General features: G+C 39.8%; 1 protein-coding gene across 5 annotated transcripts in view; it reads left to right on the forward strand.

The window, feature by feature from the left end:
* Positions 1-14,255, forward strand: part of WIPF2 (WAS/WASL interacting protein family member 2) — a 49,528-nt gene that overhangs the window by 16,697 nt on the left and 18,576 nt on the right. For 2 of the 5 annotated variants that reach the window (XM_043584365.1, XM_043584367.1), the window contains exons 2-3: positions 5,163-5,202; positions 8,935-9,066. In XM_043584365.1, the coding sequence (XP_043440300.1) occupies positions 9,004-9,066 (63 nt within the window). In that variant the 5' untranslated portion in view covers positions 5,163-5,202; positions 8,935-9,003. Of the gene's footprint in view, positions 1-5,162; positions 5,203-8,934; positions 9,067-11,705; positions 11,977-14,255 lie in introns of those variants that run through there. The other 3 variants (XM_043584364.1, XM_043584366.1, XM_043584368.1) reach the window with 2 other exon arrangements.

Genomic DNA, 14,255 nt, shown 5'->3' on the forward strand with positions numbered 1-14,255 from the left:
CTTTACTTCTTTTTTTCCACCACTCTTGTTTGCTCTTTCAGACAGTGTTACTCTTTTTTTTTTATTTAATTTTTATTTTTTTTAAATTTACATCCAAATTAGTTAGTATATAGTGCAACAATGATTTCAGGAGTAGATTCCTTAGTGCCCCTTACCCGTTTAGTCCATCCTCCCTCTCACAACCCCTCCAGTAACCCTCAGTTTATTCTCCATATTTATGAGTCTCTTCTGTTTTGTCCCCCTCCCTGTTTTTATATTATTTTTGTTTCCCTTCCCTTATGTTCATCTGTTTTGTCTCTTATTAAAGGCCTCATATGAGTGAAGTCATATGATTTTTGTCTTTCTCTGATTGACTAATCAGTGTTACTCTTAAATTTACTTTTGTTCAGTTCAACACATTACTACTGAACACTTTGTGCTGTAAAGTAATAAAAAAGAAAACTATAGAAAGATGCAGTGCTGTCAGCTCATTGGGTAGGGGGTATGTGCAACTCTTGATATCAGGGTTGCAGGTTTGAGCCCCATGTTAGTTATGGAGATTACTTACAGATAAAATCTTTATTTAAAAAAAAAAAAAGAGCTCATTGGGTTAAATGGACATACATATATGAAATGTTCCTCTAAATTTAATTCTTAGTTTAGAGTAATGTCTACATGGGTACTAATGGGCCAACACAGGTTATTAGAGTCAGTAGTAAGTGCTTATCAGAATGGGGTGAAATTACCAATGAATTTGGAATGTAGTTTCATCAAAAATCTATCCATTCACTTTTTACTTTTTTTTTTTTTTTTTTTTTTAAAGTAGGTTTCATGCCCAGTGCGGGGCCCAACATAGGGCTTGAATTCAAGACCTGAGCTGAGATCCAAGAATCAGATGCTTAACCAACTAAACCACTCAGGCACCCCTACTTTTTACTTATTTTTATTTGTTGCAGTTACCCTTGGTTTTTTGCTATTCTTTTTTGTCTAAAACCTTATTGAGAAATAATACAAAATGGAGTTGTTCATTTTGAACTTGTTTGAGGTAAATGTTTCTAGGGTTTGTTGTGTGATTATGAACATTGGATTCATCAGTGGGTTTTTAATGTCTATGCTTGGAAAGTCTTGCCACCCCACCTACCTGGGTTATTGAAGCCTTATTAGGTAATGCTGTAGTTTCTTCTGACTCAGATTAAAGTACACCAAACAAAAACTGAATTCTGCATTATGTGACTTTGTCTCAGGGCAGCTGATTTTCTATTTCTGCCAAACATTTATTGTTCCATCTCTGATACTATTAGATTTATTTTGCTTTGAACTGTTGGATCAGAAGAATTCCATTGAGGGGAATGTCTGGAACCTTTCCTCTTGAAGACAAAACTCTCTTTTCTTTAGATGATTTGGAGACAGAGTAGGCAGAGTATTGGTCTTTTAGAGAGTATCTTGAAATGTCTCTTTTATCTATCTGTCGGCTTCTTTATACTGGGGAGAGGTTTAATAGGATAGTAAAGAATTGAACATGTTTGGGGCACTGGGTGGCTCAGTCGGTTAGGTGTCTGACTTTGGCTCAGGTCATGATCTCACAGCTCATGAGTTCGAGCCCCAATGTCAGGCTCTGTGCTGACAGCTCAGAGCCTGGAGCCTGCTTTGGATTCTGTGTCTCCCTCTCTATCTTCCCCTTCCCTGCTCATGGTCTGTTTCTCTCTCTCTCAAAAAATAAATAAACATTAAAAAAAAAAAAAAAAAAAGAATTGAACATGTTTTTAAGAAAGGAGAGAGGGGCTCCTGGCTGGCTCAGTAGGTAGAGCATGTGACTCTTGATCTTGGGGTCGTGAGTTTGAGCCCCACATTGGGCATAGAGAGTACTTAAAAAAACAAGTTTCTTATTGACATCCCAAATTCATATTCATTTAACTGATTCTTGTAAGGCAGAAGGTAAGGCTCTTGAGACTTTGCTGAGGGAGGCAGCCTACTTTTTAAGGTCAGTTTTTTTTTTTTTTTTTCCCTTGTGGGATTTTGTTGGGTACTTCAGTACAAAAACTGTAATTTACTAGATAATCAAAGGTGAGATGAAAGGAGAGTGCTGTTACTTAAGGTCTCTTAGAATGAAAGTACATGGCATTAAGATTTAAAATTAAAAACCTTTTTACTTTTAAAAATAACTTGTAATTGAGACTTGAGGGGTTTTTTTTATGTTTATTCTTTTTTTTTTTTTTTTTTTTTTTTTTTTTTTTGAGAGCGTGTGAGCAGGAGAGGGGCACAGATAGAGTGGGATAGAGGATCTGAAGCAGGCTCTGTGCTGATAGCAGCAAGCCCAATGCAGGGCTTGAACTTACGAACCGTGAGATCATGACCTGAATCAAAGTCAGATGCTCAACTGACTGAGCCACCCAGGTACCCTGAAACTTGAGTTTTATAATAATAGCAGAATGCCATTTCAATAAAGGCCCCAAATGGTAGTGGTAACTAGAATATCTCTGAGATTATTTTAAGTATATGAAAATAGCAACAACTAAATTAGATTCTTCATTTATCAAATGTGAAAAGTTGATGTCTTTTTTTTCTTTTTATATATAGAGAGAATGCATGCAGAGGGAGAGAGAATCTTAAGCAGGCTGCATGTCCAACACAGAGCCCAAGCTCAATGCAGTGCTCAATCCCATGACCCTGGGATTGTGATCTGAGCTGAGATCAAGAGTCGGATGCTCAACTGACTGAGCCACCCAGGAGACCCTAAATTTTTTTTTTTTAAGTAGGCTCCATGCACAGCATGGAGCCAATATGGGACTTGAACTCACAACGCTGAGATCAAGAACTAAGCTGAGGGGCGCCTGGGTGGCGCAGTCGGTTAAGCATCCGACTTCAGCCAGGTCACGATCTCGCGGTCCGTGAGTTCGAGCCCCGCGTCAGGCTCTGGGCTGATGGCTCGGAGCCTGGAGCCTGTTTCCGATTCTGTGTCTCCCTCTCTCTCTGCCCCTCCCCCGTTCATGCTTTGTCTCTCTCTGTCCCAAAAATAAATAAAAAACGTTGAAAAAAAAAATTAAAAAAAAAAAAAAAGAACTAAGCTGAGATTAAGAGTCAAACACTCAACTGACTGAACCAGCCAGGCGCCCTGATAGCAACTCAGCATTTTTTTTTTTTTAACATCTTATTTTTAAGTAATTACACCCAACATGGGGCTCAAACTTACAACCTGGAGATCAAGAGTCTCGTGCTCTACTGATTGAGCCAGCCAGGAGCCCCTTCGATGTCTTTGTACTCAGGAAGTTTGCTCTTACAAAATACGTATTTGGAATGAAACATTAGGAAATTGAATAGAAAACTAGGTTTTGTCTTTTGAGGAACAGAAGAGAGTGCATTGCTTTTTAAAAGTGCATTGTTTGAATTTTATGAAGACTTATATCTGAGTTCTGTGATAATTTTGACATCAGAAAGATTTGAAATACTGCTTTCTGAACTTGATTTAAAAGAAACGGACTCCGGGGCGCCTGGGTGGCGCAGTCGGTTAAGCGTCCGACTTCAGCCAGGTCACGATCTCGCGGTCCGTGAGTTCGAGCCCCGCTCGGGCTCTGGGCTGATGGCTCACAGCCCGGAGCCTGTTTCCAATTCTGTGTCTCCCTCTCTCTCTGCCCCTCGCCCGTTCATGCTCTGTCTCTCTCTGTCCCAAAAATAAATAAACTTTGGAAAAAAAAATTAAAAAAAAAAAAAAAAAAGAAACGGACTCCTGAGGATGTGAATGAAAAGCTTATTCTGTCACGTTTTTTGAGGTAGAAGGGCTTACAAAGGGAATGAGAACTTGTGTGTTGATGAACTGGAGGCAGCCTCACAACATTTCTGAAAATCAAGGACTCTGAAGAGCACAGATGGTGAGGTTTTATAGTTCTCATTTAAAAGATCAGAAAGGAAAGACTTAAAATTCTGTAGAGAACCCTCTTTTTAGGTTTAGGTTTAATCTCAGGGTTGTTAGTTTTTAAAAATTGCAATAGACAGTGCTTCTGGAAGGGCTGGAAATTGTCCTTTGTTTAAAAAGTAGCTGGCCATGGGGCACCTGGGTGGCTCAGTCAGTTGAGCGCCTGACTCTTGATTTTGTCTCAGGTCATGATCCCAGGGTCTTGGGATTGAGGCCCAAGTGGAGCTTGTTTAAGATTCTCTCCCTCCCTGCCTCTCTCCCCCGCTTGCATGTGCACACTCCTGCATGCTCTCTTTCTCTAATAATAATAATAATAATAATAATAATAATAATAAATAAAAGTAATTGGCCACTAAAACTTGTTATTCTGTTACAAAACTTTAAGAACTGTTTTGGTTCACTTGTTTTTAACTAAAAGCAGACCCTCTACTTTGGCTTAGCGATTGTTATCCATCTTAAATTAGCTTGAATAAAGCTCTTGGGGATTTTCAGGGAAAGGAATGTTGTATTAATGTAAATTCACTTAAGTTGGGCTGCTCTTGGGAAACCTAGAGAGAGCTGTTTGTATTCTGTTAATAAAATAGAAATTTGGAGTGGGTTGAATTTTCATTTGGGGAAAATACTAGAAAATTGTTAAACCAAACCAATTTCCAGCAGAAATGATTTCCGTGGCGATTAACGAAATTGCAGGAGATCAGAAGGGCTGGTGTTGAGTCCTAATTCTGCAGTTTACTCCAAAGTGATCTTGGGCAATGCCCTTACTTAGATCAGTCTTTTTCTCTAGTGTGCATGCATGCATGCAATTGTATCCACTCCTGGAGCTTTAGTGTCCTTACCTGTAAGATGGAAAGCAATGATACCCTACCATAGCATATTGTTGTATAATAAGTGTCAATAATAGGAGCATGTCACGCATGCAGTCTATGGAGGCAGAAGAAAGGTTGAAAGCCCTGCTGGTTGTCAACACTAAAATCTGTCACATGATGGTGATTTTTTTTTTTTTTAATGGATCTATTTTGAAGTTGGAGTTTGAATTGAGCCTATTTTAAAAGAAGGTGTCTGTAACTGTGTAATTAATATAACTGGTCTTTTCTAGTAGATTGCTTTATAGAAAAGATATGCCTTGCTAGAGAATTTCTATTTTGCCTAATAAATGATGGTCACTGTAAGGCATAAGGTTGTTCTTCTAGATCACTCCTTACTTTGTAGCATGTAGGTTGGATCACTTGTGGATATGAAAAGAATTAGAGATTTGTCTGAATCTCTTTTCCAGGTCATTCTAGGAGACCATTTCAGTCATGGCAATGGCAAAGGTAGGTAGAACTGGGAACTCAGAAAAGGCAGGAATTGAGGTGACTGGAATTAGTTGAAAATGTTTGTTTCTGAGTAGATTATTATTTTTGCCTATTGTTTACTGTTAGCTTTTAATTTTTTTTAACTTTATTTATTTTGAGAGAGGGTGCGAGGGGGGAGTGGGGTGGGGAGAGAATCCTAAGCAGGCTCTGCGCTGTCAGCACAGAGCCCAATGAGGGGCTCTAACTCACAAACCATGAGATCGTGACCTGAGCTGAAATCAAGAGTCAGACACTTAACCGACTGAGCTATCCAGGCACCCCTGCTAGCTTTTTAAAAGAATGCTTTGGGAGGGGCGCCTGGGTGGCGCAGTCGGTTAAGCATCCGACTTCAGCCAGGTCACGATCTCGTGGTCCGTGAGTTCGAGCCCCGCGTCAGGCTCTGGGCTGATGGCTCGGAGCCTGGAGCCTGTTTCCGATTCTGTGTCTCCCTCTCTCTCTTTTCCTCCCCCGTTCATGCTTTGTCTCTCTCTGTCCCAAAAATAAACTAAAAAAAGAAAAAAAAAGTTGAAAAAAAAAAAAAGAATGCTTTGGGGGAACTGTCAGAGTGAACCCAGAAAATTCAAACAGAAGAAAATTTTTTCATCTCTGTAATCTTTATTTTAAATTTGCATTCCCCCTCCCAATTACAGGTAGATCGTGAGGATTTACTATTTTGATCAATTTTAAAAAATATTTTTGTTTTTTATATTCTAGAGAGAGCCAAGGTGGGGAGAGGGGCAGAGGAAGAGAGAGAGAATCTTGAGCAGGCTCCATGCTCAGCACTCCATCCCACGGTCCTGGGATCATGACCCGAGCCGAGATCAAGAGTCAGACACTCAATAGACCGAGTCACCCAGCCTCCCCTATTTTAATCAGTTTTTAAAGCCCAGTATGTTAGATCCCTGGCAAAGAAAAACTATTGGCTTTGAAACAGAAATGGTGTTTCCCTTGGAGAGCAGTCAACTTCTTGATTCTTGCAGTGAGTTCAGACACCATTCCCCATGGGAACCATCTAGCCAGAGTACTGTCCAGTTTTGTGATTGGAGCAAAAAGCTCTGTTGGGCATCCAACCTATAGTGGTATTACTGGGAGGGTTGGGATTTTGAAGACTTTCACAGTCATGTTTCTAATCAAATTCTAACCACCTCTAAAGATTTTTAGTTTCTTAGAACCTTTGAAATATTTGCTCTTTATTTTCATCACTGAGGAAGTGTTTAAATGGTTTTGAGAACACTGAGAGAAGTGTTTAAGTCATATCCTTTATTCACAGGGAAATTGTGATCACCCTTGTAAAGAGTTCAGAACCAACCCTCCCCAGTGGATTGTCATGCTGGTTTGATCTTTTAAACTTGGCTTGGTACACATGGTCTCTCATCTGTGCTAGGGGCTACTTGTGAGATTTCTTGGGTCATAATCTAATCACCTTGCTTTTCTGGAAGCGGTTCTTTCATGGATTAATTGGTGAAGTTGTACCTTTCTTGTCATCTGTAATTTGTACTCTCAGTGCTAATATTATTTTGGCTTTGATTTTTGGGGGAGAGAGGGTCAAGAAGTGGGATTTCCTCGGGACCAACTTTTTGGGGGAGTTTTGCTCTTGAGTTTTGATTTTATCTTTGCCCCCTACTTTAATGTCTTAAAGTAAGACAATTCCCTGGTTTTAATCTCATTTGTAAAATGAGGATCACTTACAGACTATACTAATTGGGGGACAGCTGTATAGTTTTTTGTGTGTGATCTGAGAAGTAGCTAAATTCTCACATGGTGTTTATACTCTGATCAGATTCCAAGGATGTGAGTATAGTAGGGGTCAGTAGACTGGCCAGTGAGTCAGATCTGGGCCGTGGTCTGTTTTTCTATGACCTGTGAATAAATGGTTTTTGTAATTTTAAAATGTAAAAATGTAGTTTTAAAATGGAAAAATCAAGAGTGAGAAGATACGCCACAGACTGGGAGAACATATTTGCAAAAGACACATCTGGTAAAGGACTGTATCCAAGACAGACAAAGACTCTTAAAACTCAACAATAAGAAAACAACCTTATTAGAAACTGTGCAAAAGACCTAAACAGACACCTCACCAAAAAAGATACACAGATGGGAAGTAAGCATATGAAAAGGGGTTTAACTTCATACGTTATCAGGGAATTGAAAATTAAAACAGTGAGATAGTGCTACTACACACCTATCTAAAACACTGACAGCACCAAATGCTGGCAGGGATGTGGAGCAGCAGGAACTCTCATCCATTGCTGGTGGGAATGCAAAATGGTGCAGTCACTTGGAAGACATTGGGCAGTTTGTTATCCAATGTAGCTCTTACCATATGACCTGGCAGTCACACTCAGTGGTATTTACTCAAATGAGCAAAAAATTTATGTCTACATGAAAACTTGCACAAGAATATTTATAGCAGCTATATTCATGATTGTTAAAACTTGGAAGCAGCCAAGGTGTCTTTCAGTAGGTGAATGGATAAACAAGCTGTTGCACATGAAGACAGTGGAATATTATTGAGCACTAATAAAGCTATCAAGCTATGAAAAGGCATGGAAGAAACTTAAATGCATATTACTAATAGAAAGAAGCCAATCTGAAAAAGGCTACGTATTATATGATTCCAACTATATGACATTCTAGAAAAGACAAAACTATGGAGACAGTAAAAAAGAGCAATGGTTAGGGGAAAGGAGGGATAAATAGGCAGAGCACAGATTTTTAGGACAGTGAAACTATTCTGTATGATGCTACAGTGGTATGTAGTTGTCATTACACATTTGTCCAAACAAAATACGTCACCAAGAGTAAGCCCTGGGGCGCCTGGGTGGCGCAGTCGGTTAAGCGTCCGACTTCAGCCAGGTCACGATCTCGCGGTCCGGGAGTTCGAGCTCCGCGTCAGGCTCTGGGCTGATGGCTCGGAGCCTGGAGCCTGTTTCCGATTCTGTGTCTCCCTCTCTCTCTGCCCCTCCCCCGTTCATGCTCTGTCTCTCTCTGTCCCAAAAATAAATAAAAACGTGGAAAAAAAAATTTAAAAAAAAAAAAAAAAAAAAAAAAAAAAGAGTAAGCCCTAATGTAAACTATGGACTTTGGTAATGAGGTGTCCATTGTATCAAATGTTCCACTGCAGGATGTCGATAACGGAGGCTGTGTATGTGTGTGTCAGGGGAACAGGAATATATGGGTACTCTCTGTATTGTCTGCTCAATTTTGCTGTCAACCTAAAACTGCTCTTTTTTTTAATGTTTATTTTTGAGAGAGACAGTGCAGGTGGGGGAGGGGCAGAGAGAGAGGGTGACCCAGACACAGAATCTGAAGCAGGCTCCAGGCTCTGAGCTGTCAGCCACAGAGCCCGACATGGGGCTCGAACTCATGAGCCATGAGACCGTGACCTGAGCCGAAGTTGGACACTTAACTGATCGAGCCACCCAGGCGCCCCTAAAACTAGTTTGTTTAAAAATCTTTGCCAAAATAAAATCAAAGAATAAAATGTTACAGAGACCATATGTGGCCTATAAAGCCTAAAATATTAATATTTCTTACCTGACCTTCTACAGAAGGTATTTACCGAACCCTAGACTATATCACAGAAGAACTAGGAGAAGAGTTGGTTGGTTTCTCTCTGGTATCCTGTCCTGCCTGGTCCCCTAAGTCCCCCTGAGTACTCAGTGTCTCTGATGGCAGAGTTGTTCTTAAGAATTTCCATTTCATTTGCAGGTATATGAGTGACCTAAAGCTGCAAATTAAAACGGAGAGAAAGCAGTATCAACTGCGAGCAGGGCAAGGATGCCAATTCCTCCTCCCCCTCCACCGCCCCCTGGTCCTCCTCCACCTCCCACTTTTAATCAGGTATGTACTTCTTCCACCTGGCTATCTCAAAACCTTAATGGATACTTAGGGCTTCCTGGTGTAAGACATGGAGTACTCAAAGATACGTGGCATAGAAAGATGGAGAAAAAAATGCATGAAGTCTCTCCTCATTAACTGTTTCTGATTCTTGAATGGTCCTCTTAGGACTATAATGGCTTATCTTGGTTTTTTTTTTGGCCTGGTTCAGTATAAATGGAGATTTGGACAAGTCACATCAGAACAGGAACTAGTCTTTTGCCCCAAAACTATTCTACAAAGGTGAGCACAGCATTTCTCTGGCGTTGTTGAGAAAAGGGACGGCAACTCCTGGTTGTTACTTGCTACTGTTTCATCTCCTTTTCTTCCACTCCAAACCAGTTCATCCTAAGGCCAAGTCCATTAAGTCTACTACACCATCAAAAAAGAAAGGAGTTTCCGGAAAATATTAGTACAAAGACTTAAAGGTTTGATAACAGAAGGAAAAAAAGCAATGTGGCTTCTGAACCGAAGAGGCAACCATGTTTACTATATGTGGATTGTGATATCTGGTGTTGCATGAGAAAGAAGCAACTTGGGTGCTTTCTCTCTCTCTCTCTCTCTCTCTCTCTCTCTCTCTTTTTTTAAGATTTTTAAGTAATTTTTACACCCAACGTAGGGTAGAATTCAAAGATCAAGAGTTTCATGTTCTACCAACTGAGCTAGCCAGGCATGCCTGCTTTATCTCATTTTTGTAAAATTTTAAAGCAAAAGAAACTTGAGGGAATGAATATCGTGTGTGTGTGTGTGTGTGTGTGTGTGTGTGTGTGTGTGTGTTTAGCAGATGAGAAATAGTGCCTGAAAGTGTCGGTGTATGTGTGTCTTAGGTATTTAACAGATGAGAGGTAGTGCCCCTAAGGAGGCAAAGTGACTTGCCTAGCTAATTTATTTTAGAACTAGGACTAGAGTTCAGGTCTGCCCACTTGTTTTTTTTCCATAAGTTCTGGTTTTCAGACATTTTGTTTGAGGATATGTATGAACCCTCTTTCTGGATGAAATTTTATGTGGAAGCCCAATAAGTGAAATGGAAAGCAGAGCTTCTCTGGTCATAGTGGGATTCAAGGACCCAAAGTATATCCTTGGATCTGTATAACTTCCTGGGTTAATGCTCTGCATCATGCTGTCTTAGTCATTTACTCAGTAGCCTTTTGTGTGTACTTCATGTCAGAGACTTGGCTTGGCATACAACTTAGAAAATCCGGATAATTTTACTCCATGCTTCTTTCTATGTTGCTTGACTCTTTCCCAATAAGATTTATTTATGTAATTGAAAGAGAGGGAAAACATGCAGATAAGAAAAACAGATTAAAAATAATTTGTAATACCATTGGCCAGAAAGGACAATTTCTGCCTTCAAAGGCTCCCAGCACAATGGGTGAAACAGACAAGTCAGCAGGCAAATTCCATGCTACACAGAGATAAATGAAGCCATAAAGGAGCAGGCCTCACCTACCGGCTCTGGAGGGAGTGGAGGCAGTCAGAGGCGGCTTCTAGCCAGGAGGTGATACTTGAGCGGAGTCTTAACAGATGAGTAGCATTTAGCCAGAAAGTGAAGAGTGAGGGCAGGCACTTGGTATTGAAGTAGAACGGAAGGGTACTGATGTGTGGGAAATCACACCCAGGATCGGATCATTGCTGGAGGGGTGTGGTGGGAAATGAAGCTGGAGGCAGGCACAGGCTGAGAGGGTTTGGGTTTTTCTCCAGGCAGTGAGAGGGAGGTAGTGTATTTTTAGCAGCAGGAATCAACTGATTGGGTGCATTAGAAAAGTGTGGATAGTAGGTTGGGGTTGAGACTGGAGACAGAAGGCTGTTACAGTTGAAAATCGAGAGTTTTGGACTAAAGCAGCAACGATGGAAGAAATGAAGATGAGAGACATTTAGAAAGTAAAATCTTTTTTTTTTAAGTTTGTTTATTTTGAGTGAGAGAGAGCGCGAGTGCGCACGTGCATGGAGGAGGGGCAGAGAGAGAGAAGGAGAGAGAGAATCCCAAGTAGACTGTTGCGGTGCTTGAACTCACTAACCCGTGAAATCATGACCTGAGCAGAAATTGAGTTGGATGCTTAACAAACTGAGCCAGCCAGGCACCCCTAGAAAGTAAAATCTTAAAGAGTTGGTAACAGTTGTAAGACTGAGGAAGAGGAAGGAAGTTGGAATGACTCTAGTTTGGGGGACTGAATGATGGTGTTGTTGACAAAGAGAAACAGGTTTGTGGAGGAGGATATGAACTCAATTTTGGATATGTTTAGTAATGTTTTAATAATTTTCTCTTTACAAAAGTAATGAGTAAGAAATTTATGAACTATGGCTTGGATGCCTGGCTGGCTCACTTGGTAGAACATGGGACTCTTGATCTTGGGGTTGTGAGTTTGAGCCCCATCGTGGACATAGGATTTATTTTTAAAAGAAAGAAATTGGGGCTCCTGGGTGGCTCAGTTGGTTGAGCGTCTGACTATTGATTTCAGCTCAGGTCATGATCGTAGGGTCAGGGGATCAAGTCCCACATTGGGCTTTTAGCTGACATCACGGAGCCTGCTTGGGAATCTTTTTCTCCCCCTCTCTCTGCCCCTTCCCTGCTCTCTTTCTCTCTCTCAAAATAAATAAACATTTAAAAAAGAAATGTATTAACTATGGATAAGTATAAAGTATAAATATAAAGGATTATACTTAGTCCAGTGATTCATAATAGTTTTGTGTATATCCGTCCCCTCCCTTCCTCCCTTTTATCTTCTACTTTTTTAAGAAGGAGGCTGTGCTGTATATACATACTGATTTGTTTTGTTTTCTTTTCCCCTCCCCCACACTGCTATGCGTACTGAGTTCTAATCTGCTCTTACTCATTAATACATCGTGAATGACTTCTCACATCATTAAATGGTTAGTGCTATCATTAAAAAAATTTTTTTTATTGTATTAAAAATGTGGAAAAAATTAGAGAATGCCAATAAAAATAGAAAATGTTAAACTATCAATAATTAACCTTTGTTAGCATCTTACGTTTTACATATTTATGATAGGAAAACTAGAAAATTCAAGTAAATATAGAGAAATATTACCCCAAATTAACTTTTGTTAGTACCTGTGTATATCCTGCAGATGTTCTATGTAGATGTACCTTGAAATTTAGCTACTGCTTTTATTGAGTTCTTTTTATACATCAGGCACTGTGATAAGCTCTTAAAAAATGTTTTTTTAAAAAATTTTTAATGCTTATTTTTTTGAGGAGAGGGGGGATAGAGATGGGGGGGGGGGCCTGAAGCAGGCTCTAGGCTCATGAGTTGTCAGCACAGAGCCCAATGTGGGGCTCAAACGTACCAACCTACCAACCACAAGATCATGACCTGAGCCAAAGTTGGGCGCTTAACCAACTGAGCCACCCACCCAGGCACCCCAAAAAGTGTTATTTCATTTAATTTTCAAAACTACCCTATGAGATAGGTTCTATTATTTTTCCTGTTCTATAGAAGAGAAAATGAATCCAAATCCTCTTAAGTGTATTGTTTTATAATCTTTTTTACTTGACTATGTCACACATTTACTGCTGTGTAAGGATATTTACTGCCACATCTTGAAGAACTTAACTGGCATTCCCTTCTATGCTTGTGCCATCAGTGTTCCCTTATTGAACTTTCGATTATTTTCAGTTCTTTGCTATTATAAACTTTTTTGCAATTATTAACATGTTTGTATACTTCTCTAGTTTTTTTTTTTTAAGTTTTCATTTATTTTGAGACACACACACACACACACACACACACACACACACACACAGCATGAGTAGGGGAGCGACAGAGAGAGGGAGAGATACAGAACCCCAAGCAGGTTCCATGCTGTCAGTGCAGAGCCCAGCATGGGGCTTGAACCCACGAAGCCGTGGGATCATGACCTGAGCTGAAATCGAGAGTTGGGACACCTAACCGACCTAGCCACCAGGTGCCCCTCTACTTGTTTTCTTGAAGTTAATTCCTGGAGATAGAATTCTTGTGGTAGACTTTCTGAAGATGTTTGATACATAAACTACTTTCTAGAAAGATCATACTAATCTGTCTTACTCCAGGTGATACAAGAGTACCTGTTTCCCTGAATCGTTATGACCACCATAAGACAGTTACTTGTTCTTCACATTTTTTTGAGCACCCTCAGTGTGTCAGGCACTGTACAACAGTGAGCAGTGGATGCTGCCTTCTGCAGCTAGCAGTCTCCTGTTAGAATTTTACCTTTTACCAGTTTCATTGGTAAATGATGATACTGTGTTTTAGCCTGAAAAATTTTTTTTGTGGTTGAATTTTTTTCGTATATGCTGGTTCTCTGATTTCTTTTACGCAGTTCATATCCTTTGCTTATTATCCTGTTGATTTATAAGTCCTCTTTATGTTAATGCTCTATAGATTTAGGACATTATCTGTATGTGTTACAGATGATTTTTTCTTCCAGTATATCATCTGCTTATTATATTGCTAAGTAAATAAAAGTCTTTCGGTCTTTCCCTGTTTTAGTTGTCATATTCTTCCCTTTATGTGTTTTTCCATATAGTACTTCTGTGAGTTTTTTTTTTACATTTACATTAAAAAAATTTTTTTTAATGTTTATTTTTGAGAAAAAGACAGTGCAGGTGGGGGAGGGGCAGAGAGAAGAGGGAGACAACAGAATCTGAAGCAGGCTCCAGGCTCTGAGCTGTCAGCACAGAGCCCAGCATTGGGCTCGAACTCATAAACCTTGAGATCATTGCCAGAGCTGAAGTTGGACGCTTAACTGATTAAGCCACCCAGGCACCCCTACATTTACATTTTATAACTCAGCTAGAATTTGTTTGAGAAGAAGCTGTGAGGTAAGGGTTTAACTTTATTATTTTTTCCCCAAATTAACCAGTTATTATCAGTAGCTTATATTTAATAATCAGTGCTTTCCGCACTGCTGAAATACACTTTTATTATTTCTTACATAGATCTAGGTTTGTTTATGGACTTTCTGTTTTGTTCCATTTATCTAGCTGTCTGTCCCTGTGCTCCCCTTGTAGTCGATTCTAGCTTTTGGTGGCGCAAGTCCCATTTTCTTAGTTTTTTTTCCCTCTGCTTAATTTTCCAGATGGATTTTAGAATCCTTTTTTTTAATGATTTCCAAAAAATTCCATTGTGTGGTTATTTTTAAAAGCTATA

Source organism: Prionailurus bengalensis, chromosome E1, assembly GCF_016509475.1.
Source record: "Prionailurus bengalensis isolate Pbe53 chromosome E1, Fcat_Pben_1.1_paternal_pri, whole genome shotgun sequence".
Taxonomy (NCBI): Eukaryota; Metazoa; Chordata; class Mammalia; order Carnivora; family Felidae; genus Prionailurus; species Prionailurus bengalensis.